This window comes from Eulemur rufifrons, chromosome 11, assembly GCF_041146395.1.
Source record: "Eulemur rufifrons isolate Redbay chromosome 11, OSU_ERuf_1, whole genome shotgun sequence".
NCBI lineage: Eukaryota > Metazoa > Chordata > Mammalia > Primates > Lemuridae > Eulemur > Eulemur rufifrons.
This window is the reverse complement of record NC_090993.1, coordinates 12,489,444-12,513,629: the sequence shown is the minus strand read 5'-3', so window position 1 is coordinate 12,513,629 and position 24,186 is coordinate 12,489,444. Positions and strand designations below refer to the sequence as shown.

At 43.2% G+C, this 24,186-nt stretch overlaps 1 protein-coding gene and 1 pseudogene across 2 annotated transcripts in view; one reads left to right on the top strand and one right to left on the bottom strand.

The window, feature by feature from the left end:
- The first annotated feature begins 17 nt into the window (after positions 1-17).
- Positions 18-24,186, top strand: part of GNPAT (glyceronephosphate O-acyltransferase) — a 32,590-nt gene continuing 8,421 nt past the window's right edge. Inside the window, exons 1-9 of one of the 2 annotated variants that reach the window (XM_069484718.1) lie at positions 18-265; positions 7,477-7,659; positions 13,400-13,576; positions 17,451-17,580; positions 19,507-19,634; positions 19,937-20,012; positions 20,627-20,778; positions 20,902-21,032; positions 22,297-22,520. In XM_069484718.1, coding sequence (XP_069340819.1) covers positions 188-265; positions 7,477-7,659; positions 13,400-13,576; positions 17,451-17,580; positions 19,507-19,634; positions 19,937-20,012; positions 20,627-20,778; positions 20,902-21,032; positions 22,297-22,520 — 1,279 coding nt within the window. In that variant the 5' untranslated portion in view covers positions 18-187. The remainder of the gene's footprint in view (positions 266-7,476; positions 7,660-13,399; positions 13,577-17,450; positions 17,581-19,506; positions 19,635-19,936; positions 20,013-20,626; positions 20,779-20,901; positions 21,033-22,296; positions 22,521-24,186) is intronic. The other variant, XM_069484719.1, reaches the window with a different exon arrangement.
- On the bottom strand, positions 15,239-16,109 carry LOC138393493 (neuroplastin pseudogene; annotated as a pseudogene).

The following is a 24,186-nucleotide window of genomic DNA, read 5'->3' as shown; positions in this document are numbered from 1 at the left end:
AGGGCCCCGCGCGGCTTCCATCCTGGTTAAGATGGCGGCGCCCGGGGTCCTGCGGAGCGGCTGCAGAGGGTGCCGCCGCCCTAGGCGAGGTCGGGTCTCCCAGCGCCAAAGAGCCTCCCCCAGGAGCAGCAGCAGCAGCACTGCTTAGCAAAGAACCCCAGGCCCCACCCGGGAAGGCAGCGGCACCATGGATTCTTCCAGTTCGTCTAACTGTTATTTCTCCGTCGGCCCCACCGGCTCCAGCGCGGTCATGCTGCTCTACTCGGTAAGCGCCCAGGGGAGCGAGGCCTGGGCGGGGCTGCGAGAGGGGAACCGCTTCTCCCGGTCCCGGCTTCCTCCAGCCCACGACCCCTGCCCAAAAGAGTGAGTCCAGAGGCAGGGTTAGGTGGTTGGCTTGGCTTCCAAGGCAGCGATGTAGTGTGTGTCTGTGTGAATGTACGTTTGCCTTTAGAAGTTTCTACCGATGGTGATGGGCCCTTTGGTTCCTTGCTGCTCGTTCCTTCTCTTTCCCACCCTCAGCCGATGGGCTTTCAGAAGGCCCCGGGACACAGGCATGAGGGATGAGAATTGGAGTCTCCTGATCTCCAGCGAGGGCGTGTCGCCCTTCACGTTAGCTTGGGCAAACTTGAGAAACCTGCGGGTCTGACCGAGCCTGAAGTAGCCCGTGGGGCTCAACACCCAGCCCTTTCGCTGATGTATTCTTGGCAGAAAAATATTTGGCTTGTATGTGGAAATAGTGTTTTTAAAAACACTCTAATATGGGAAAATTCAGAACGTCTGGAAATTTCTATTGCCTGTTTCTGTCTTCCATTCATTGTACTTTTTCTGTAAATCATTTTGGAGGACAACCAATGCCACCCAACCTCTCTCCAACTTGCCAAACACCCCCAACCCCCTGTTCCTCTCCTGGTTTTAACGGGTCTTTTTTGCCAGCAGGATGTTGGTTGGTCACAGTTTTCATGAAGAAATTCTGAGGTGGAAGCTTTGTAGTCCTCAGGATTGCTCAGTCCTGGAGCAGCTGCTCTGTTTTTTGTTTGTTGTTGTTTTTAACCACCAAGTTAATTTTTAACTACTTTAGAAGGAAATAAAAGAATGCATTTTAAAAGTATATTAGCATGTCCTGGTGGTTAGTGTCAGTTTCTGACTTAAGTATGGTGTTCATTTGTGCAGGAAAGTCAAACAGGAAAACACAAAACAGCATGATAAACAAAAACCCCAATTTCAAAAGAAAATATGTCTACCTTCAAATTGGGACACCAATATTCTTTGGAACATGGGGAAACTTCTGTTGCCGTCCTCTCTGTCAAGAACTTAGGGTTTATGATTGCTGTTAACTGCCTACTTCTTTAAAGCTTATCACTTTAACCCTTCTCATCATTTACCTTCTCAACCCACAGTTCTGGAGAGTAGCAGTCCCCAATATTTTTGGCACTAGGGGCCATTTTCGTGGAAGACAATTTTCCATGGTCAAGGAAAGAGGAGTGATGGTTTCAGGATATTCAAGCGCATTACATTTATTTTGTACTTGATTTCTGTTATTATCACATTGTAATACATAATGAAATAATTATACAACTCACCATAGGTTGGGGACCCTTGCTGTAGAGGGGTCCCCCATGCTTCGACTTTGTTTTCTTACCCTGCTGTTCCAGAGCAGGCATATAGGAAAGAGGAGCTATGTGTTGCAGAACCAGCTTGTATGTAGCTTTTTGGACCCTAAATTGGTTTGTGAATTGACTGGAATTTTCCTTTTGTTATTAAAGGAAGGAGTTGGTTTTTTTACTTTCCCTTTTACCAGTGATTCTTTAGTGATATGACCTGTCAACTTTTTCATGTGAAAGACTAAGACAATTGTATGTAAGCATATACTACTGCTAATGCTGGACAGCAGCCCTCTCTTTACCAGTAGTTCTTGATACTCTTTGTGACTCCATAGCCTTTACTTTTATGATAACCTGGACTTTTTCTTACTACTGCAGGCTGTCTTTATTTCCTCAGCCACACTGTTATTGTGTAATAGTCTCTGTCTAATCTGAAAGTAGCACTTAGAAAAGTTTAAGATACTGCTGATTACAGCAAACATTAGGAGTATGTGCGGTATCCTAGTCATTATTCCCAGCAGATCTGGCCCTTGCCTTTGAGAGCACAGGAAGTCCTAAAAGTAAACAAATAATTACAATTAAGTGGGATAACGGCAATGATTGAAGTATGTACAACTTGTGGGAGTAAGGAGAAAGGGCACTTGACCTGTTTGGGGACTTGGAGAAGGCTTCTAAGAGAAGGTGACACTTGAGCTCAGTTTTTGAGGCATAAATGGGAGATGAGGGAGTGAAGACTGTCATAGGCATCAGTGTAAGAAAACCACTCCCTTGCATATTTGGGGTTATAAATAGTTAGATTTGGGTAGAATAAAGGAGACATGAGAAACAAAACTATGTTAGTAGGCAGAGGGTACTTCCTAAAGGAATTTTATGTATCATGTTTACATACCCTTAAATATAAAATCTTAACTTTATGGGAGAGCTTAACATTTATATTTTGAAAGTCTAAGAAGACTGCTAGGTTTCTGGTGTGATTGTGTGGGTAACCTCTTTTGCTTAAGTAGAGACTGTGGGAAGAGAATGAGATTGGAGAAGGAATCTGATGCATAATAAGCGTGGAGATCAATTGGGATGCCATTGCAGTAATCCAGAGAAACGATGAAGCCTGAAGTGAGAGGGTAACAGTGGGCCTGGGAAGAAGGGAGATGCAGGAATTGGGGTGATATTTAGGACAATAAATCATCAGCCCTTGGAACAAGAAGAATGTGGTGGCAAAGGAGAAGGAGGTAGTCTGAAGTTGATTCTTGGGTTTCTTTTCCCTGGCAAGTGGGCAGATGGTGATGCCTTTCCACTGATAGGAAATACAAGGAGTGGAGCAGGTTTAGTCAGGGTGATATAGTAATTTCAGTTGAGGGCGTGTTCAGTTTGAGATGTAAGAGGCAAAAGCAGTGATTTTTAACTTGGGGAATATCATGGCATGGACCAGATGCATCAGAGGGTGTTTGGGAGACATCCAAGTACAGTTAGAAATATGGTGCCGAGCAAGAGGAAGGTCTGGCTTAGAGAGATGGGGCACTCATCGGCAAGTAGGTTGTATCTGAAGCCGTGGATGAGCCTGCAATCCTTCAGTGAGACCACAGGATGGAAAGAAGACTGAGCATGGGTAACCACTGGCGTACCGTAATCCAAATCATGGCTTCCTGTTAGTCTGAATGAAAGACCTGAACGCCTCTCACTGTCTCACAAGACTTTATATTACCTGGTAACTGCTGCTCTGACTGTACTAATCTTGTGCACTGGTCTTCGGCCACGCTGGCCTTTTGCTTCTCAGACAGCAAGCATGCTCTCTCCTCAGAATGTTCATAGTCCCCTCTATGTGGCGTGCTATGTTTTCCCAGAAGTTTTTGTTGCTGGCTCTTTTAGTTATTGAGGTCCCAACTCAAATATCACCTCCTCAGAGAGGCCTTCCGCAACGATTCGATCTAAAGTAGCTCTCCAATTATTTGTCCTCATTAGTCACCCTATTTTATTCTCTGTATTCTCTTTCCAGTGGTGCATTACAGTCTCGTACTATATTGCAAGAGGTGATTGTTAAATTTTCAAGATTTGCAAGGCCATTGTTAAAACACAGCCATTATTAAAAATTAAACATTATTTAAATTTACAATTAAATTCTGGTAAAAACAAAGGTAATATTAATAAATACTCAAAACTTAGCATTTCCTAGTTATTTTACTGATTTTTACCATTACCTATGCTCTTGAGCTTATTTATGTCCATCGTACTGGAAGGTGGAGATCCGCTATAACCATCTGCTACTGGGTGTCTCTCACCAAGATTGTTCAGTGGGGTCATATTGGTGGCTTGAAATCTGCCATAGGGGGAGTGTATATACCATAGAAATTGGCAAACGCTGTAACTCAGGGCTCTCCCACACCAGTTGTTAAGTGGTTAAACGTTGACCAGCACACTACATGTAAGCTCTCTCAGTGTACTCCCTTGCGTGCCCTGTTCATGCTGTATCCTCAGCCTATAAAACAGTACCTAGTGCATTGTGGGCTTTCAGTGGCCATCTTGAATGAATGGATCCTCCCAAGCAGTTGAAAGGAAGGTACAAGGAAGGCCTATTTAGCAATTGATAGGGAAAGGCCTGCTCTGCTAATTAAGACAGGCGAGAAATACTTCACCTAAATCTTCTTGCTTGGGTTCTTATTTGTATTGTGTTCCTGGGTGAGTAGCCATGTAAATATCTTTATTTAATGATAGCAAATATTTCCCCAGCATGGATAGGGAAGGCCAGTTAAGGAGCAGTAGTACTCAACCCTAACTGCACACAGGAATCACTTCCAGTACTTTTAAAAGGAATTCTGATGCAAATCCTAGCACTCTGGGAGGTCAAGGTAGGAGCATTGTTTGAGTTCAAGAGTTCTAGATCAGCCTGAGCAAGAGTGATACCCTGTCTCTACGAAAAATACAAAAAATTAGCTAGGCATGGTGGCACACACCTGTAGTCCCAGCTACTTGGAAGGCTGAGGGAGGAGGATCGCTTGAGCCCAGGAGGTTGCAGTGAGCTACTATGATACCACTGTACTCTAGCTGGGACAACAGAGCAAGACTCTGTCTCAAAAAAAAAAAAAAAATTCTGATGCCTGTGCACGACTCACAGACCAAATTAAGAATCTGTAGGGGTGGAAACTGGACATCGGTATTTTTTTTTAAGTGTCCCCAATTTATTTTAATGTGCAGCCTGAGTTAAAAAGCACTGGTTTAGACACTGATTGGATAAAGGCCAGATTGGGGAAATTTGGAGCTTTCTCCTGTGAATATTGGGAAGCCATGATCAACAGGGCTCAATAAATGGTTTCATTCAGTAATTTATTTTTTCATTCTACAAGCTGCCAGAGTTCCTGCTAGGAACGGGAAGCCTGCGCTGAAGCAGTGGCCGTGGGAGTGCGAGCAGATCTGCGTCCTTACAGGCCGTGTTAACAGGACGGGGTGGAAAGGATGGGGGAGAAGGCATCTAGAATGCCGCAAAGGGGTGTAGACGGTGTGGCGGTTGATGACTGAGATGTCAGGGAAATGGTCATGTCGTGGGGCTGTGCAGAAGAGAAACGGGTTTGGTTTTGAAAAGGCCAAGTGTGAAGTGTTTGCAACCAAATGTGTATGTTGGGAGCTTAGGTGGGAGACGAGAACAGGGCAAAAGATTTGGAAGCATACACATATTTAGTACTTTAAACTGGTGGGGCAGGTGAGAGCACCCAGCAGGGTATGTGGGGTGAAGAGGGGACGGTGGCGATGTTAACATATAAAAGGGAAGTGGGAGGCAAGAAGGCGCATTTATGGTTCTGAGGGGAAAACTCTCCCCAGGTTAAGAATCACTGGATTAAAGAAACGAGGTGGATTTTCCAATATGTGACAAGAGGGTCACGAATTAAAAACCAAAGCAGGAAAATTTCAGGATGGTTGGAGGTTGGGGTCAGGAGGGAGCACTTAAAAATGGTGTCAGGCTGTAGAGAAGTCCAGGAGGATTTCCAGGACTGGAGAGAGAGGTCAGGATTGAATGATCAAATGGAAAGACATAATAAGAATTGTGCACAAAGGTTATGCTTGAGAATGTTGCAGTTTTGTGTAATAGCGAGGACTGAAACATGATTCCCATGTCCAACGTTAAAAATAATGGAAGAAATTTAAATGACACGGAGGAGAGTTTATGACGTTAAGTGACAAAATCACTTGCAAATCAGTGTGTGTGTGTGTGTGTGTGTGTGTGTGGTGGGGTGAGGGAGACTGTATCTACATGCAGAGAAAAAAGCATTCATTGAAATGGTCTCTAGACCATGGGATTGCAGGTCATTTTAATTACTTTCTTTGTCCTTTGCTGTAGTCTCTAAATGTTTATAATAAGCATGTACCACTTTAATTAATTTTAATTAAAAAAATATTTAAGAAGTTAGGAGGCCTGGCACAGTGTCTCATGCCTATAATCCCAGCACTGAGGGAGGCCAAGGTGGGAAGGATGGCTTGAGGCCAGGAGTTCGAGACCAGCCTGGGCAAAATAACGAGACCTCGTCTCTACAAAAATTTAAAAAAAGAAAAAATTAGCCGGGTGTGGTGGCACACACCTGTAGTCCCAGCTACTCAGGAGGCTGAGGCAGGAAGATCGCTTGAGCCCAGGAATTCGAGGGTACAGTGAGCTCTGATCGTGCCACTGTATGCCAGCCTGGGTGACAGGGTGAGACCCTGTCTCTGGAAAAATAAAGAAGAGGAGGCAGTTAGGGTACATAAAGATGATTATGCTGCCACTAAAATGTTTTAAAACAATATTTAATATAGGAATATATTCATAATTGAAAAGATAAGATAAACTGGTATTCATATTTTGAATAAAAATATTTATTTCTATAGCTGTGAATGAAAAACTAAAGAAACTACTAAGTAATAATATTCCTGGGGTATAAAATTGTGGGCAATTTATAGTTTCTTATATGTTTACGTGTTTCCAAATTTTCCACGGGCAAACATGGTGAGCACTATGGGGTAGCCGTTAGGGACAAGGCCTGTGAATATATAGGCTCCAGTTTGAATCATGTCTCTGCCCTTTATGAGCTGTTGGACCCTGCGTGAATTATTTCACTTCTCTGTGCCTTGGTTTCCCGTTGTAAAATGGGGGTAATAGCAACTGCTTCATAAGTTTGTGGTGAGGGTTGTTCTTTAATATGTAAAGCTCCTAGAAATAGTGCCTGACACTTAGTAAGCTATAATTATTATTACTACTGTTACTTTTATAATCAGAAAAATACTTTTTTTTTTTTTTTTAATTAGTAATTTGGAAGTCATTGGTAGCCATATGAAGAGAAGTTTTAGGGGCTGGTTGGGTAGAAGCTGAATTGCAGTGGCCTAACAGGAGATGAGAACATTGTCACAGCAATAGACTGCTCAGTAGTAGCTTACATGGGAGTGCTTTTTTCTTGAGTGATTTTTCCTTCAGTTTGCACCCATGTGGGTTTATCTGACATAATTGTGGGTTTCTAGTGCATGCTTTGATTTAATTTTTAAAGCTCAGTAGAGGCAAATAAGACATTTGTCAATGTGATAGATGAAACTGTGTAAAATTGGCCAGATGACTCTAGAGCTTAATGTCTCATCTTTGCTTTCTTGGTTAAATTTCCCAAAGTGGTTCTGGCTTTACAAGGATAGCAATCAGAAATATGACAATAAATATTGTGATAATTCATTATCAATTTATTGATCTTAACTATGTTTGTATCTCTTTTTCTTAGTATATGAAAATCTAACATCGGAACACTGTGCTCTTGTTCATATGTCATAGAATAAAAATTCTGTCAGAGATAAAACCTTCCCAATACAGTCTAATCTGTCCTAATTTATTTTACAATATGTGCTTATTACTTTCTTTCATTTGTCTTATTCACAGAAGGATCTCAAAAAGTGGGATGAGTTTGAAGATATTTTAGAAGAGAGAAGGCATGTCAGTGACTTGAAATTTGCAATGAAGTGCTATACGCCTCTTGTCTATAAGGGAATTACTGCATGTAAGCCAATTGATATTAAATGTAGTGTTCTCAATTCTGAAGAGATTCATTATGTCATTAAGCAGGTAAGTTATTCCCTCTTTAGCCGTGGATAGACTTGTTCGTTGTCAACATGTTCCTTCTCTTCTTGATTCTGTGAATTTGTTTTGCTGTCTTTAATGTCTGCTTTTAGGTTGAGCTATATCCATCACATTCATCCCATACCTGTGGTACCGGTACGTGTGTTAGCTCTTTGCTTGACACTGGAGGTCAATGACAACTGTACAGTCAGTTACAATGAAATATGAGACAAGCTAGTGGTAGTCCCACATGCAGGAACACTGATTCATCATAGTGGCAACGGATTTGGTGTAGGGAGGCAGGGAAGTGATTTTGTTTTAAATGAGGCCTGAGAGATGAGTAGGGGTTTCCCAAGTGAGGTGGGTGAGGGAGGGTGCTCCTAGAGTAAATCACATACTCCCATGGTTTTCAAACCTCCACAGGAGAATTCCTCAGGGAGTTTTCAAAAGGTGGCGCATCTGCATATCACCCCCATGCCAATTAAATCCAAATGTCGGGGGGGGGGGGGGCAGACATCAGTTTTTAAAGAAGCCCAGGAGATTCAAAGTATAGCAACATTTGTGAACCACTGGCTTATTTTAAGGACTGGAGCTAAGAGAGAGTGATACTTTCACTCACAGAGAGAGTAGCTCTGTATGACCCACCAAAGAGCAAGGAAAGGGTGATGATAAGAAATTAACCTGGACATGGGGTGAAGGGCTTTGTAAACCACACAGAGGAATTGGATTCTATCCTACATACAGTGCAAAGCCGTGGAAAGGTTGACATGATCATCAGCTGATGTTTTAGAAATACCGTTCTGCTAAGCCTAAAGAGAGTAAGTCTGCTTGTGATGCTCTTGCGGTAATCCCTTTGTGCAGTTTTAGTTGCCTGGATTGGGTCGTAGAAACAGAGAAATGGACAGATTTAAGGGATTTGAGAGGTAGAGTCAGCCTTGTGTAGTGACCAGTTGGGTAGGGAGGGAAGGAAAGGAGAGGCAAGGATGACTCACTGAGATAGGGAACGTGGAAGAGGGAACCAGTTTAGGAGGGAGGCTAAGTCCCGTTACAGATGTGTCATTTGAAGACGTCAAAATGAAGGTGTTCAGCGGGCAGGGCTAGAGCTTCCTGGTGGCTGGCGCTCCGTGCCCTGTGACCAAGTGCTCGTGCGGTCACGGGTCCACCGGCGATGAGCACGCATTTGCAGCGGTTGCTTCTCTGGTGCTTGATCCCTCCCAGACCCTCTTGCCTCATTTTCACTAGCTGCCGCCTCCTGTTGCTCCCTGACCCCGTGTCCTTTGTTGTCAGAAGGAATATGCTCTCCCTTTTTTATTTTCGGTCCTCTATAAATGTCTTAAAGGAAAGCACACATGCAGCTAGTTGTGTGTTTTTGTAAAGGAGGGAGGAACTCATTCGGAAATGCAGTGTTCTTGCTTGATGCTGGTTATTAAAGAATATTAACGTTGTAGCACTGCCTCTTTATTCTGTAGACTGTGGCTCACGCTCCTCTTCCCCATAGATAGGACTGAGGCCTCTTCCTGATCTCGCCTGATACCTCCAGTTTTTAGTAGAGATATTTTCGGTTTCAGCTCCAGGATATTGCCCTAGACTTTATTTGTTCTGCAACTTCCTTTCTGACCACTTGGTATCTGCTCTCGTTTCCAGTTGAAGAGGAAAGACAGTTCTCAAGTTTTTTATTTTAAAGACGGGATCTCACTTGTCACCCAGGCTGGAGTGCACTGGCACGATCGTAGCTCACTGCAGCCTCGAACTCCTGGGCTCAAGGGATCCTCTCGCCTCAGCCTCCTGAGTTGCTGGGTTTATAAGAGGGAGCCACCGTGCCTGTTTGGTTTTTAAGTTTTAAATTTTTGACTCCCATGTTCTGAAGTTTGCTTGTAGAGATCTTGCTTTTTTAACTTTTAACTGGAGTTTAATCAGGTTTGTGGAGAATTCTTTTATCTCTGCTCTCTGTTTTCTCTTGTGAATTTGTCATATGACCTGGGCTCCCAATCCCTTTGTTTTAATTGGCCTTAAGTATGGAGGAGCTGTCCAGTTTCTCTAGTTGTGCCTTTCTCATAGGTGAAGTCAAATTTCCTCATCAATTAGATGCTAACAACAGTGGTTCTCAGCACTGGCTTTTCGTTGGAATCTCCTGGAGAACTTTTGCAAAACGTTAACCATTATTATCCACTAGAATGTAAGCTCCCTGAAGGCAAGAATTTTTGTCTCTTTTTTTTTTAACTGCTGTATTCCTAGTGCCTACTAGCACATAGTAGGCACTTAATAAACATTTGTTGAATTAATGAATTAAAAAAACGACGATGATGCCTTGGACTCATGTAGCGAGATTCTGACTTAACTGGTCTGGGGTAGGACCCAGGCATCTCTCTCTTTTTCTTATTCTTTTTTTAAAGCTCCTCAAATAATCCTAATGCACAGCCAGGTTAAGAGTGACTTATTCATTTAAAAGATCTTATTCAAGCCAGTGTTTCTCAAACTTGGCTGTGCTGGTGAGAAAAACAATCACATAATCTAGATAGATTGAAATCGTTACAAATTCAGCATTATGCAACACAATTGGGCTTTCCATATTACCCAGTAAGTCTTTGTTTCCCTAGTGAACTGTCTCCCATTCTCCAAAATGGCAAGTTTTGGCTGCTCCACTCTCTCTGAACCTCCAATTCTCCCCTCTCCTCTTACTCTCAGCAGCTGACTTTTCTTCCTCTGTTACAAAGAAAATTGTGACCATTATGTGAGAGCTCTCTCAACCGCTGTGACAAAATATACCAATTTATCTGCATCCAAAACTCATCATTTTCTTTATCCCTCCTGCTAAAATGGCAGAGGATCCCCTCCTCCTACCCTGTTCCTTTGTTCTGAATTCTACCCCTCCTTCATCCTCAGGCACTTTGCTCTGTTGGCCATCCCTCATATGTCTTCAACTTCTTCCTCTTTATTAGCTCTTTCCATCAGCATTTAATATGCTTACGTCTCTTCTAGCCTAAATGGACCTTTGACCCCGCCTTCTCTAGTTTCTCCCATCTCATTCTTCCCCACCTCTACCTCTCTCCTCCTCTTTTAAGAAATTGGCTGTGTTGTCTACACTTACTGCTAAACCTCCCCACCCTTCATTTCCTACTCAGCTTGCTGGAATCTGGTTTCTGATTCACTGTAATAGCTCTTTCCAAGATCGTGAGTGACTTCCTCATGGCGGAAATGTACCTCGTTCAAATCCATGATAGCCTTTGGCACTCATTGTGTCTCCTTCCTTACCGTGACACCGTACCCTCACCCTAAGCCGCCATGTCTTTTTGATCATTCCTCAGTAGTTTTATGAGCTTGTTTTCCTTTGCCTGTCCCTTGATTGATTGAATGATTGATTGACAGAGTCCCATTCTGTCACCCAGGCTGGAGTGCAATGGCCTGATCATTGCTCACTGCAGCCTCTAATTCCTCCCAGTCAAGCAGTCCTCCCACTTCACCCTCCCAAGTAGCTGGGACTACAGGCATGCATTACTACACCCAACTAATTTTTAACATTTTTTGTAGAGACAGGGTCTCGCTATCTTGCCCAGGCTGCTCTGAAACTCCTAGCCTCAAGTGATCCTCCCACCTTGGCCTCCCAAAATGCTGGGATTACAGGCGTGAGCCACCATGCCCGGCCCTGCCTGTCTCTTTAAATGCTGGTATTCTTCAGGATTTTATTCTAACCCCTTCTTATTCTACCCACTCACTGGGCAGTTTTATTTATCGCCAGGATTTTAAGTATCCTTTTTATGCTGACATCTCCCTATTGCAATAAATAGTAATATAATAATATAGATAAATAGTATCTATTCCTTCAGCCCAGATCTCATTTGAGTTCCATCTGTCTATTTTCATATGTCTACTGGAATATCCACTTGGAAATTTCAAAAGCACCTCAAATTCAAGATGTCTAAATCAAACTCTTTACCCCTTCCACTCCCCTCCCACCCCCGTTCCATGTACCTAGATATATTGCCTCCCACCCTTGCCCAGTTGTCTCTAAGAATGGCCCCTTCATATACTGGTTGCTCAAACCACAGATCTGGATGCCATCTTCAACTTCTTGCTTTCCTTTTGCATGCTGTTAGTCACTAAGATTTTCTCCTGTTGCTATTAGCAAATGATCATATGTTTTCCTTTGAGATAATGGAAAATATTGGAAACTATCCTCCTTAATTCCCGATCCGTATCTTCAAATGTATCTGTATCTACACTCATGCCCATGGGTGCCTTTTAGTCCAGTCTCAGAGACAAAGGGCCTGTTCTCTTGGTCAAAGCTAACCCGCACCTGTGGTCTGGGGGCCACTCTTCCAGCCTCTTGTAAGGCCTCTGGCAGGCACCCCCTCCCCCTCCTCTGTCTTCAGCCCCTCTCTCAGCCGACTTCTTCCGTCTAGTCTATAAACAGCTCCAAGGCTTTCACGCCACTGAGCGGTACACTTACGTGGTTAAAATGGTCAGTTTTATATTACTTGTATTTTAGGATACTTTTTAAAAAAGTGGAATGCTAATTAATGAAAACAAAAACCTGGTCGAAGCCTTTTCCGTCTTGGGAAAACAAGATGAAAAATGTTCTTCTCATTCAAACTTTTCAGTTATTCTATGGCCACTCCCTTTCCTTCCCCACCTCCCATTCATTCGATCCATTTATATTCAGTGTCAGTTCTTTTCTGACCATATTACTAAACCTTTTCTTGCCAAGTAAGGTCACTGTTTCAGAGAACCTCTGAGTAAAACCAAGGAGCACAAGTCAGTGGAAATAGTCATCCCGGTTCCTCCTCCTCGGGCCTATTGAACTGAGCCCTCAGAATGGTACTAGATAGAGGTTGCGCATTTGTGAATGTACTAAATACTGCTGAATTGTTCACTTTAAAATGATTGATTTTATAGTGTGTGAATTTAACCCCCGGGGGGGAAGAAAAAAGATAAGCCACTCATTCACTGCACGTAGTTGGGGCTCTAACTTCCTATCCTCTAACCTGCTGTGCCTCGTCCTAAAGCAGAGCCTTCCCCTTTGGGAAGCATAGGTACTGTTTGTCACATAGACTTCAGTTCTTTTCAAAGTGCTTGTTGTGGGGACAGTGCAAATGGTGAAATCAGGCTTCCTGGAGGACAGAAACTGTGACTTGTTCATCTCCAGGCCCTTGACGGTCCTAGCACACAGCACACATTTTGTTTTCTCTCCAAAGATGTGGAATGCCATGTGAGTACAGTAAATTCCATTGTAAGATCCTTGATTTCACTAATTATCTTTTGATAGTTTGGGGGTTTTTGTACTGATACATCTCTTGTAGTCTGAATTGGTTATTTCAGTGTAAACTTGTATTCTTACCTTGCACAATACCTTGTAAAAGCATTGAACAAGTGGGTGAAGTGCTGATGCCGTCCACTGAGAGGAGCTACCAAGTGCTGGGACACTGCGTCATGGGCCATGACTTATGTTAAAGAGTTTGGATGTAAACTTACTACCAACCAATGGAAAAGTGAAGTGCTTTCTGTGCTCTAAAATGCTATCCTAGAAAGCTGTTTCTCTTTGAACTTCTAGCCTTTAAACTTGTCTGGATAGGATCTTTTATCTACTTTTACTGTGTTGGAAAATAAATTATGTCAATTTAAATTAAGAAAACATACAATCTTTGAGTTATATAGTATTGATCCATTTGGAACTAGTCATACTGGTTTGAGTAAAGAGGTCCGGTTTGTTTTTATCAGAAATTTACTCTTGCTTTCTCTTTCCTCTCAGCTTTCCAAGGAAACCCTCCAACCAGTTGATGTCCTCCGAGAGGAAGTTAATGAGATCTTGGATGAAATGAGTCACAAACTGCGCCTGGGAGCCATTCGCTTTTTTGCCTTTGCCTTAAGCAAAATATTTAAACAAATTTTCTCGAAGGTGTGTGTAAATGAAGAAGGTATTCAGAAAGTGAGTATTGCTAAAAAACAATCTCTTCACTCCTCACAATTTAGTCAGCTCAAGGACATCTCACTTGGGCTGTAAATGCAGAGAGCCAGGTGTCAGGCCTCTTGCCTGGGGGAAGAGGAGTGCCTGTCTGGAGGTTGGGTTGTTTTCCTCTTAGCTTTAGACCTGCAGACTTCAGACTAACTTAGTCAAGTAACTTAATGTTCGATGTTCACTAAAATTACAAAAGTAATAAAAGAATTTCTGTGTATGTTTCACCTAGATTCCCTACGTTTCCTTTATCCTTTGCCCAGTACTCTGATGTGTTTTTCCTATAATTGAGGAAATTCTCTGAAGGTACAGTTACCAGAATAAGGATATCAACATCAACACAATACTAGTAATACACACCACACTTGTGTTTCCCCAGTTGTCCTGGTTATAACCTGTGCAGCAGAAGAAAGTGCTGGATCGTGTATTGCATTCTGCTTCTACATCTCTTTAGACTTTCTAAATCTAGAATAATTTCTTGGTCTTTTTTTTTAATGTTTCATGATAATATTTTTTTAAAGAACAGGCCAATTATTTTATAGTGTTTCTTGATTTGGATTTGAGTGATGTTATTTCAATATTAGATTCAGGTTGTATACTTTTGTTTTCTTTTTTTAATGTTCTATTTTTAACAAACAGGTGAATCCACTTTCTCTATACGTCACTGCACTTTAGCAATTACACAGAACACAAGTACATGCACCTACAGTTAAGCACTGCATCGGAGCCCTGTTAGGTTATAAAATCTACCATCAACCATTAAATCAGTGTGAAAAAATACAGTGTCAAACCAAAAAGTATAACTATAGTTGCATAGAATATCGCCATGCTATAACATTTTAAGGTCGTTGAAAACAAAAGGAAAATTATAAAAGTTTGCCTTGATTGAATGTGCAAGAATAAGGTTCAACACATCAGTGCAAAAGGATTTTAGGATTGACATGATTTAGCAAAGGAAAAAATAGTCACTTAAAAAGCAATCATGTATATACTGCAGTTCATTATACCCATTCAGTGGACTGTTCCAGCTTATTAAAATCATAGGTTAAGCCCTTAAAATTATAGATTTCAGTTTACATTACTCATCGTTAGTACTGGAACTGCACATTTCCTCATCTGACAACATACAATAAGGAATGTATATCAGCAGCTTAAAAATGAAACAAGCATTTACTTTATTTTGGATTTCTCCCACCCCCCAAAATATAAGTATGCATGTATATGTCTCTACTGTCTGTCTCTGCAGGTTTTGCTGTACTTTACAAAACGTGCCACTAGATGGCAGCAGTGCGTTGTAAAGCACCGTTGAACAGCTGCATTAAGTAAAATATGGCGCATGCATGATGTGGTCCTCAGAGGACTTTTTTACTTCTATTTAAATATTTTAACAAAGGGGAATAAAAGCAACATTCACAGCACATCGAGCCCAAAATAGTTTACACCTTCTACATTGAAGCATTGTTCAAAATGTAGCTGGCTCGGCCACATGGAGAAGAGGCTGAGTAAGGCCTGCTTTGGACAGGCCTTGTGGGGCTGCTCAGCTGAAAGCCGAGAGAACCAAAAAGGGCCAAGCAGAAAATTCAGCGGGTCATGTTGCCACCGTTTTCAGGAACCCAAAGATACTACAAGCAGTGCCTAGTTGGTGTTTCTCTGGCACGAGGTTTTGTCTTTGTGGTTGTTGGTAGAGTCGGTTTTCGTTGGCCCAGCTGGTTCATCGTCATCGGGAACCTCATCTGGCCTCTTGCTCTTCCCGTACACAACAGCGATCACCACAAGGATGATAATTTCAGCCACAAGTCCCAAGAAAGGCCAGAGCGGGGCCAGGCGGCTCCGTATCTTGATGGTGACAGCAGAGGCGGAGCCAGTGGAGTTGGTGGCATTGCATTCACACTGGCCAGGGTCTTCTGTGCTCTGGTTCCCTCATGCTTAACTCAGTATAATTTTCGTTATTGATGAGGAAGAAGTGGCCAGAGGTATTGACAAGCTCCACGGGCTACTGTTCTCCTCGCGCCACGTCCACTCCGGGCGAGGGCGGCCAACTGACTTGTAGTACATGGTGGCTTCCTGCCCTTCCTTCTTGTCCTCGTCTATGGCCAGTGATGTCGGGAGCAGCTTTCACTTAAATGGTGGCATTTGCTTTAAGAGTGCTGACAAAGTGATATGCGCAGTGGTATTTGCCTGAATCCTCAGCTCTCGGCTTATTGATCCTAGATTCCATGTTGCTGGCATTCTTACAAATGGCGATCAGTTCCACCCCATTCTTTGTCCAGTGGCTGTATGTCTGGGTGTGAGAGCTGGAGGTGAGGTTACACTGCAGGGTGACAGGGAGAGCAGCACTATCTCGAGTAATGTGACCTCTTCACTGGTGACAATCCTTGGCTTGTTCTGAGGCTGGCCCTGGGAGAAGGGAGCCAGAGACCAGCAGCAGCCAGAGGGCCAGGGCACTAGGGAGCGACAAACCCGACATCCTGCCTAGCGAAGACCCAACAGCGAATGGGTCAGGGCCAGAGCCGGCCGGGAGGGGTGGGCAAGTGCACGAGGGGTCAGGCTGTGTACTTGTGGCAGGAACACCCAGAGGCCATGTGGGATTTTTCTCAGTGCATCATATCGGGAGCAGATGGTGTCTCTTTGTCCTGTTACTAGGGATGGTCACTTTCCTCAGTTAACCAAGGTGGTGACTACCAGGTCTCTCCACCATAAAGTTATTATTTTTCTTTAATAAGTTTCTCGTGGAGAGACACTGTGAAAATGATTAAGTATCTTATTTTCATCATACTTTCCCCCACTATTTTTTGCTTTCACTGATGATTTTTGCCTGAATCCGTTATTACTCTAATGATTGCCAAATTGCGATTTTTCTAATTTCATCACTTTATTATTTATTTTTGCTTTTTCCTGTGAGGAAGAGCTTTCCCTATGAAAATGATTTTTATTTGTTTGTGTTTTTTCTCCTAGGAAAGTTCTTACCTTCATTTGCCTTCCTCCTCATGTGCCTTTTAATATTTTGTTTTTATTCAGTCTTTTAGTTTCCTGTCAAATATTTCTCCTTCCTTCTATGACTGTCTTTGAGATTGCCAACTGACACTCTGGATCTGCCAGAGAATGTTCAGTGTAGCGTTGGGCGCCAGGCAGAGTCAGCGAGCCATGTCTTAACCGATCACAAGTTGCGGGCCGCAGTGATCGTTGTAGAGCACATTGGTACCAGCGATGGGAGCTTGAGTGAATCTGGAGACGCAGATGTGCCCTTCCCAGCTGCCTGGCTCCCATTCTGCTTGGCAGTGAGTCCAGCACATAGAGAAACATGGTTCCTCTTACTTTGTCCTAATAATTTACAGATCTTTTTTTTTTTTAAATCTTCCCAAGAAAAGCTTTGTTTTCTCTTACTACAAACAACCCGTCCGTTGCAGTGATGAACTGTTGACTTTTTCAGTCAGACTGACTGGAGTTTAGTCCCCAGCTCCCCCATTTATTGCGTGTGTGACCAGGTTACAAGTGGGGAGGCTGAGGCTCATTTACAAATCTGTGGTATTAAACAATGCGTGTGAGATGATTAGTATGCAAAGTGATGCCGATATAGTACCCAGCTAATGGTGGTCATCACTGTTATCGTTACTCTGATCCATAAAAATGCACATTTTTACTATTCTTGCTTTATGTGAAATCATTTAATTGGAACTCTGAAATAATGCTTGTACCTTTTCAGAGAAAATTGTGTGTATGGTAAGGAAGGCAGAAAAAGATGATTAGTATTCCCTCTGTACATAGACTTCTTCCACTTTCTGATTTGAGATGTGCTTTTAATTCCATGAAAACTGAAATCATTTAAAATGTAATATTTATTTTCAAGCTACAACGAGCCATCCAGGAGCATCCTGTTGTTCTACTGCCTAGTCATCGAAGTTACATTGACTTCCTGATGTTGTCTTTTCTTTTGTACAACTATGATTTACCTGTGCCAGTTATAGCAGCAGGAATGGGTAAATATTGTTTTTCTACTTTTTTTTTAACTATAAAAATTAAAGTGTTCGCTGGCATGATTCCAGCAATACTGAGGTATTTGAAGAGGACGATGCAGACGGCCTCTCCTGTGCGGCTTGACCTTCCCCAGACGACGCACACAGGCCTTTGTCTACGTGGGACTCCGTGGTTTAGGTTTGCAAAATGAGACTATACGACCTACATGTATTACCTGCCTTTTCCTTTTTTATTTGATAATATATTGATGGCTGCCTATCCAGATAGCAAATAAATCTAACATTTTGAATATATTTTTAATTGTGATAAAATACACATAACATAAAGTTAACCATCTCGGCCATCTTTAGATGTACAGTTCGGTGGCATCCCATGTATTCACGATGTGGTGTCACCGTCACCACCATCCGTCTCCGGAACTCTTTTCACCTTACAGAACTGAGACGGTGCCATTACACACGCTCCCCATCCTACCCCCCTCGGCTGGCAGCCACCGTTCTCTTTCTGTCTCTCTGAATTCCACCACTCTGGATACTTCATATAAGCGGAATCATGGGGCACTTGTCCTTGGGTGACTGTATCGTGAAATATATGCTGCATTTGACTTAGCAGAGTGCCCTCAGGGTCCGTCTATGTTGTAGCAAATGTCAGAAATTTCTTCCTTTTTGAAGTTGGAAAAGCGTCTGTTCAAGACCCTGCTTTCTATTTTTTTTAGATGTGTACCAAGAAATAGAATTGCTGGGTCATGCGGTAATTTTACTTTTAGTTTTTTGAGGAACTACCATACTGTTTTCCAAAGCAGTTGCACCATTTTACATTCCCACCAACAGTGCACAAGGGTTCCACTTTCTCCACATCCTCACCAACACTTGTTATTTTATGAGTTTTCTTTATTTAATAATAATCCTTCTAATGGGTGTGAAGTGGTATCTCATTGTAGTTTTGATTTTCATTTCCCTAATGATTAGTGATCTTGAGCATCTTTTTGTGTGCTCATTGAGTTTTATATTAACAGTTTCAGGTCTTACAATTTAGGTCTTTGATCCATTGAGTTAACTTTTTTGTATGGTATAAAGTCAGGGTCCAAGTTCATGTCTAACATTATTTTTAATAGTTTGCAATATTCAGCATTTTGGACATACCGTAATTTAAAGTTTTGCTGTTACAAACAGTGTTGCAATACATTTTTATATCAGTGCTTTTATTTCTATAAGATAGATTCTTAACAGAGGGATTGCTAAAGCAAGTAAATTGTTTATCAACTCCCTCTCAGGGTAGCCAGGAAAGCTGGGATTCAAGTGTACAGCTTTGTCAATAAATGTAGTAAACAGTCAGGTAGAAGCTGCCAGAGACTTAAGCACTTTCAAAGCATTTTCATCTAAATAGACATGTGAGGAAGTCATTTGAAAATTAGGGAAATTGAAGGTAAGGACTGTTTTAAAACTGCTGGTGGAACTCTTCCTCTCACACCAGACTGCCTTGTTTACTCTCTCCCACTAGAAGTAGGATGATATTTTTGTGTGGTGGGAGAAGGACGAGAGCGGGATTGGTTTGCTGTCCTGGGCATGAAGGACGCATGTTGGTCCCTTGTCACGTTAAGCAGGGCTGGCTACAGAAATTGACGCCATGATGTTAAGTGGCCACATTACTCCGCTGTTGTCCCTGGTGTCTAGCTGGCCTGGTGGTAAGTGCAGTAGTGCACAGAGTGGCACGAGGTGACCTCCCAGGAGCACCCAGCGCACACAATCTCTTCTTCTTCATCATTCTATTAGGTGTCTCTTAAGGATTTTAATCTCGGAAGGTGTAATTATTAACATCATAGGGATATTTCACATACACGAAATCTGTCTTCATAGTGTCTGAGTTTAGATCTTTATAGAAAGTTCCAAGATCTGCAAATAAATATTAATCCCTCTTTTATTTTCTAGACTTCCTGGGAATGAAAATGGTTGGGGAGCTGCTACGCATGTCGGGTGCCTTTTTCATGCGGCGTACCTTTGGTGGCAATAAACTCTACTGGGCTGTATTCTCGGAATACGTAAAAACTATGTTACGGGTAAATGCCAATAATTACCAAGTACTTTCAAGCTATACTTTCTTTTCATTGATGTTTGCTTATTTAGATTCTTAACTTCTGAATCGACCATTTAGCTATTTTTTTTCCCCTAAAAGAATGTTCATAAGCTCAGTAATGTGTTTAATCTGTGTGACTCTCTTATTTAAGTTTCAGCATAAGCAGTATTTGTTCAGGGAGCCGGGAGGGGGCTTGGGAAAAGGAATCAAAAGAAGCATTCGTCATTGTGAGAGTAGGCAATGGGTTTCGTATTTGTTTTGTTTGTTTGTGTTTTCTCTTTAAAGAATGGTTATGCTCCTGTTGAATTTTTCCTCGAAGGGACAAGAAGCCGCTCTGCCAAGACATTGACTCCTAAATTTGGTAGGTCCCTGCAGGGTAGAGGAAAAATGCAAACCCAGAGCCTTTAGGTGTGGTGTCGTCATAGGTGCTACATAGAACTTGACACCCTTTCTTTTTTTTTTTTTTTTTTTTTTTTTTGAGACAGAGTCTCACTCTGTTGCCCGGGCTAGAGTGCCGTGGCATCAGGCTAGCTCACAGCAACCTCAAACTCCTGGGCTCAAGCAATCCTACTGCCTCAGCCTCCCGAGTAGCTGGGACTACAGGCATGCACCACCATGCCCAGCTAATTTTTTCTATATATATATATTTTAGTTGGCCAGATAATTTCTTTCTATTTTTAGTAGAGACGGGGTCTCGCCGTTGCTCAGGCTGGTTCGAACTCCTGACCTCCTGACCTCGAGCGATCCACCCGCCTCGGCCTCCCAGAGTGCTAGGATTACAGGCGTGAGCCACCACGCCCGGCCTTGACACCCTTTCTTTAACAAGATATATTTTCTTTGCAAGTATGATTATTTAACTGCTTATATTTATGGGCTTAGTATATAATGTATACTTTTAGTATCTTCCTGTGTATGTGTCCAGTGTTGCTCTGTTCTTCAGTATGGACGATAAAACATTTCTCCCTGTGTTCACAGGTCTTCTGAATATTGTGATGGAGCCGTTTTTTAAAAGAGAAGTTTTTGATACCTACTTTGTTCCCATTAGCATCAGTTATGATAGGATATTGGAAGAAACTCTTTATGTATATGAGCTTCTAGGGGTTCCTAAGCCGAAAGAATCTACAAGTGTACGTAAAGGGTAGCCAGATTTAATTTTATTTGAATTCAGAGAATATGCTAACTTACACATCAACTAATTTCAACTAATGTACTCCTTTTTGTTTCCTTTTCCACTGTTACAATACTATTAGGGGCTGTTGAAAGCCAGAAAGATTCTCTCTGAAAATTTTGGAAGCATCCATGTGTACTTTGGAGACCCTGTATCACTTCGATCTCTGGCAGCTGGGAGGTTGAGTCGGAGCCCGTATAACTTGGTTCCAAGGTGCAAGGCCTATGTTTTAGTAACTATCGTAAGGATATAAATCTAAAAGCATGAATTGTGATTCTTGAGTTGACCAATTATAAGACTGAAACTTGGTTTACCTAAGATCACACAGCAAATTATCGGGGAAGCTGTATCATTCCATTTTCATCAGTGGAAAGCTTCAATTAGAAATGAATTGTGTGTTTGCAAAAAAAGTGATCGCCACAGGAGATATATGTCAATGCACAAAGTCAGACAATGATCGCTCTTGTCAGGGGAACTAACTTAAAATTGGGAAGAAATGATGCCATTAATACTTATATGTACAAGAATTGTTGAGCACTATTGGTAGGCCAGCCACAGTAGGTACTAAGTATTATTTTTGATTCTAGGAAGGATTGCGTAATAATGATGGATGGGAGCAAGTCTCTAGTCTCAAGAAGGTTGTAGTTGTATGGGCAAGAAGATGTGTTAGGTTCTTTCAGGATGCAGGGTACAGATACGCGTTTGGGTGCACCTGGACAGGTGAGGGAGACAAGCCATCTGCCTGCACAGCCAGGCCTCAGATGCCTGCAAGATCATGAATAATTCTCTGTGGCTTCAGCAGCTCCCCAGCAGCTGCTTTAGCCACTGCAGAAGCAGATGTTGGCTTTTGGCTGCCACAGGCTTCCTCTCCTTAGATCTCAGGTTGGGCCGGCCAGTTATTATCTAGTACAGGGCACCCTTAGGGGCCACAGCTTTCACATTAAACTACCTGACTATGTGGCTGCTTTTAAGTCATGTGTGTATCTCTGCTCCAACCAGCGCTGTAGGCCTTATCATGCGACTCAGTTTGGTGATCCATGCGTGAAGTCAGGCAAACTGGACAGCCTGTCCGGGGTGGACGTCAGCAGTTCCTGTGTGACCTGATAATGTGTCTACAGTAGAGATATGTTCAATGTGCTGTGGATTCTGAAAAGACAATAATTCAGTCTACTAGGGGAGGCGTCAGTTTTCACTGAAGTGCTGTATCTGATTTATAAAGCAACAGAAGTTTTTTTTCTGGAACTGGGAATAATAGGACCTTGAGTGTTTTTTTATATCACCTCTCAAGAGCATACCCTGGAAATGTGTGGGTGGGTTACACTACAGTAAAGCAAAGGAATGCCTCTTGCACATGGCCTGGCCTGAGAGAATTTGGTTGGCAGAAAGTATGAGACACCTTCTAAAGGTTGATCTTCTCCCATTCCCATTTGTCTCGGTGGCAGAACTGTAATCTGTTGTTCTGTGCTCTTCCTTTCAGGTACATTCCTCAGAAACAGTCTGCGGACATGCACGCCTTTGTCACCGAAGTTGCCTACAAGATGCAGCTTCTGCAGATTGAGAACCTGGTTCTGAGCCCCTGGTCCCTAATAGTTGCTGTTCTACTCCAGAACCGGCCGTCCATGGACTTTGATGCTCTGGTGGAGAAGACTTTATGGCTGAAAGGCTTAACCCAGATGTTCGGAGGGTTTCTCGTCTGGCCCGGTATGTAGGTGAGACGTAGGTGGTGAGAATGCTTGTTGCCAACATTGTAGCCCGGACCTGAAAACCCTCTAGAAGACTTTGGGCAAAGCATTGCTCAGAGAGAGGAAGAACACCTAATCTCTTTTTATCACTAGAGGACGTTACACACAGCATGTTGATTATTTGAGAATAATTGTTTACATGTCATTTCCCCCTATAAGACTCTTGAGGATCTTGAGGACTAGAATACCATCTCCTTGGCAACTAGCAGAGTGGAGAATGAAGTTACAAATCCTCTTGTAGTCCACAACCCCTTCCCTCCACACCCACCTCTTCAAACCACACTATATTTGCAACCCATTGGTCTCACTGCATTGCAAGGATTAAAGGTTGGGTCTTAGAACTTTATGCAATTCTCTATAAAAACTATGTAAAAACCTTGTTGGAGTTACAAATACCATGCTGCGTGTTCAGGATGTACATGACAGTAGCTAGCTTAAGTTGTTTTTAATCTCTTTGGTTTAAAATTGTACAGAGTAGAGTTAGAAATGCAATCCTTTCAAGACCAGGTAATTATCGTCAGGTACGTACTATTATTCACTCAACAGTCCTATGTTGAGAACCTCACTGGTGCTGAGTGCCACCAGGGTACAAAGTTGACAGGGTGGATCCGTGTCCCGGAGGCTGTCCTGGTTTGTAGAAAGCAGGGCTGGTGGGCGATGTGCACACTAGTAACGAGGGTTCAGTGGAGTAGAGGCAAGGAGCTACGCGTGCGTTCTGGAGGGTTCCTGAGCATTCTGCGGAGGAAAGGCCCATGCTGTGGAATCGGGAAGATTTCATAGACGTGACCTTGGAGCCGATCTTGACAGAAAAGCAGGGGCTCTGCAGGGAGACGGGCAGAGGAGCCTTGCGAGGCAGGGATGAGGAAAGGCGAGACGGGCCAGGCACCGAGGAGGCACTGGCGATGCTAGAGTGGTGGCTGCGGGTGAGGCAGCGACGGGAGACGAGGGTGTGGAGACGGCTGATCACGGGCCTGCGGGCCTCGGGGCTCGGGACCGAGACCTCTGGGTTAGGCAGCACTGACAGGTTTGAAGCAGGGAGGCCGTGCAGACTGGCTTTTAGGAACCAAGCTGGAGTCGGTTTTAAGGTGGACCCCAGCGGGGAGAGGCTGGCGGAAGGGAGGCGAGGTGGGGCTGCTGTGCCCAGATGAGACGTGAGGGGGCCGGGCCCGGGCAGTGGCACAGCCGCAGGGTGTCGAGGAGGAGTCGCTGACAGGTGACAGTCGTCCGCGTGCCGTTCGCCAAGAGGGGGAGAAATGAAGCGGACGAGTTCTCAGTGCTGCGAAGGTCTGGCCGCAGGCAAAGGACTTGTCAGTGCTCATGCGCGGTAGCAAGTGTTGCTGTCGCGAGGCAGGAGTAGGCAAAGTGCTCAACGCGTCACTGCTTGGCCCAGGAGCAGATGGAAACACAGGCACCCGCCTTTCTACAGTGTTCCGCTTTTCCAAGAAGGGATAAATACGTGACCAGTCCATAGCAGAGTGTCTGTCCAGCCACTACGGTAACTTGTTTCTATAATAAAGTGAGGGTTGGTGTCCAAGTGACAGTAACTGGGTGGGTGATTAAATATGGTTGCCAAGGGAGGAGATGTTACTGATTTCCCGTGCTGAGAATATTTGTTAAATATCGCC